General features: G+C 57.6%; 1 protein-coding gene across 1 annotated transcript in view; it reads right to left on the bottom strand.

Annotated features, from left to right (window-relative positions):
- LOC119585030 (dual oxidase maturation factor 1-like) overlaps nt 1–762 on the bottom strand; it is a gene marked incomplete in the record, with an annotated part of 33,296 nt that overhangs the window by 1,259 nt on the left and 31,275 nt on the right. The window contains 1 exon segment of the mRNA XM_037933646.1: nt 1–627. Coding sequence (XP_037789574.1) covers nt 1–627 — 627 coding nt within the window.

Below are 762 nucleotides of genomic sequence, written 5' to 3'. Positions count from 1 at the left end.
TGGAGTCCTGTCTTAGCATAGAGGCTCCCGCAGGACCCGCCGGAGGAGCAGGCGCGGCCGCCCCCGCCGGATGCACGCTCGGGCCCGGCGCGTCTTCGAAGTTAACGCTCTTGGGCGACGACGCCACAGAGATGGACGACACGCTGCTCTGCTTCGAGTCGGACCGCTGGAAGGTCTTGGTCTTGTCCTCGAAGTCCGGCAGCTGCGGGATGTCGAGGAAGTGCTGCGAGCGCGTCGACGCGTTGTGGAAGTTGACGGATTTGGTGGACTTCTTGGAGTCGGTGCGCATCATGAAGCTCTGGTAGCGCTTGGGCGTTTTGGGCGGCTCCATCTCGAAGGCGTAGTTGTCGATGCCGGGCGTGATTCTTGGCTCCTCCTCCTCTGCGGGATCCTTGCCGCGCTTCGACAGCCGCCTCAGGAGACGCGAACCCGCGTTGAGGCCGGCGTTGAGGGGCTCCTCCAGACGCGGGATCTTGAAACGGCGCTTCCTCGTGTCGTGTGAATCCTCGATGATGATGTGGCGGTCGTAGGGCGTGTCGAAGTCCACCTCCATGATGGTGGAGAACTTGTGCGGGTAGATCCAGTCCATGATGGAGATGATCATGCCGGACACGGTTATGATGATGCCTGCGGGACAAGGGCTCACTCAGAACTTGGAAACAGACAGGGTGTCCTAGGTTTTTATTATCATATTTCTTATCACAATTTTTAGAATTGTTATTACTACTACTGGTTAACAATCATGAAATACCAGACAGTCTT

The sequence above is a fragment of the Penaeus monodon genome, chromosome 19, assembly GCF_015228065.2.
Source record: "Penaeus monodon isolate SGIC_2016 chromosome 19, NSTDA_Pmon_1, whole genome shotgun sequence".
In the NCBI taxonomy this organism is placed as follows: Eukaryota; Metazoa; Arthropoda; class Malacostraca; order Decapoda; family Penaeidae; genus Penaeus; species Penaeus monodon.
The sequence above is the reverse complement of the archived record's forward strand: the minus strand, read 5'-3'. Positions and strand labels throughout refer to the sequence as shown.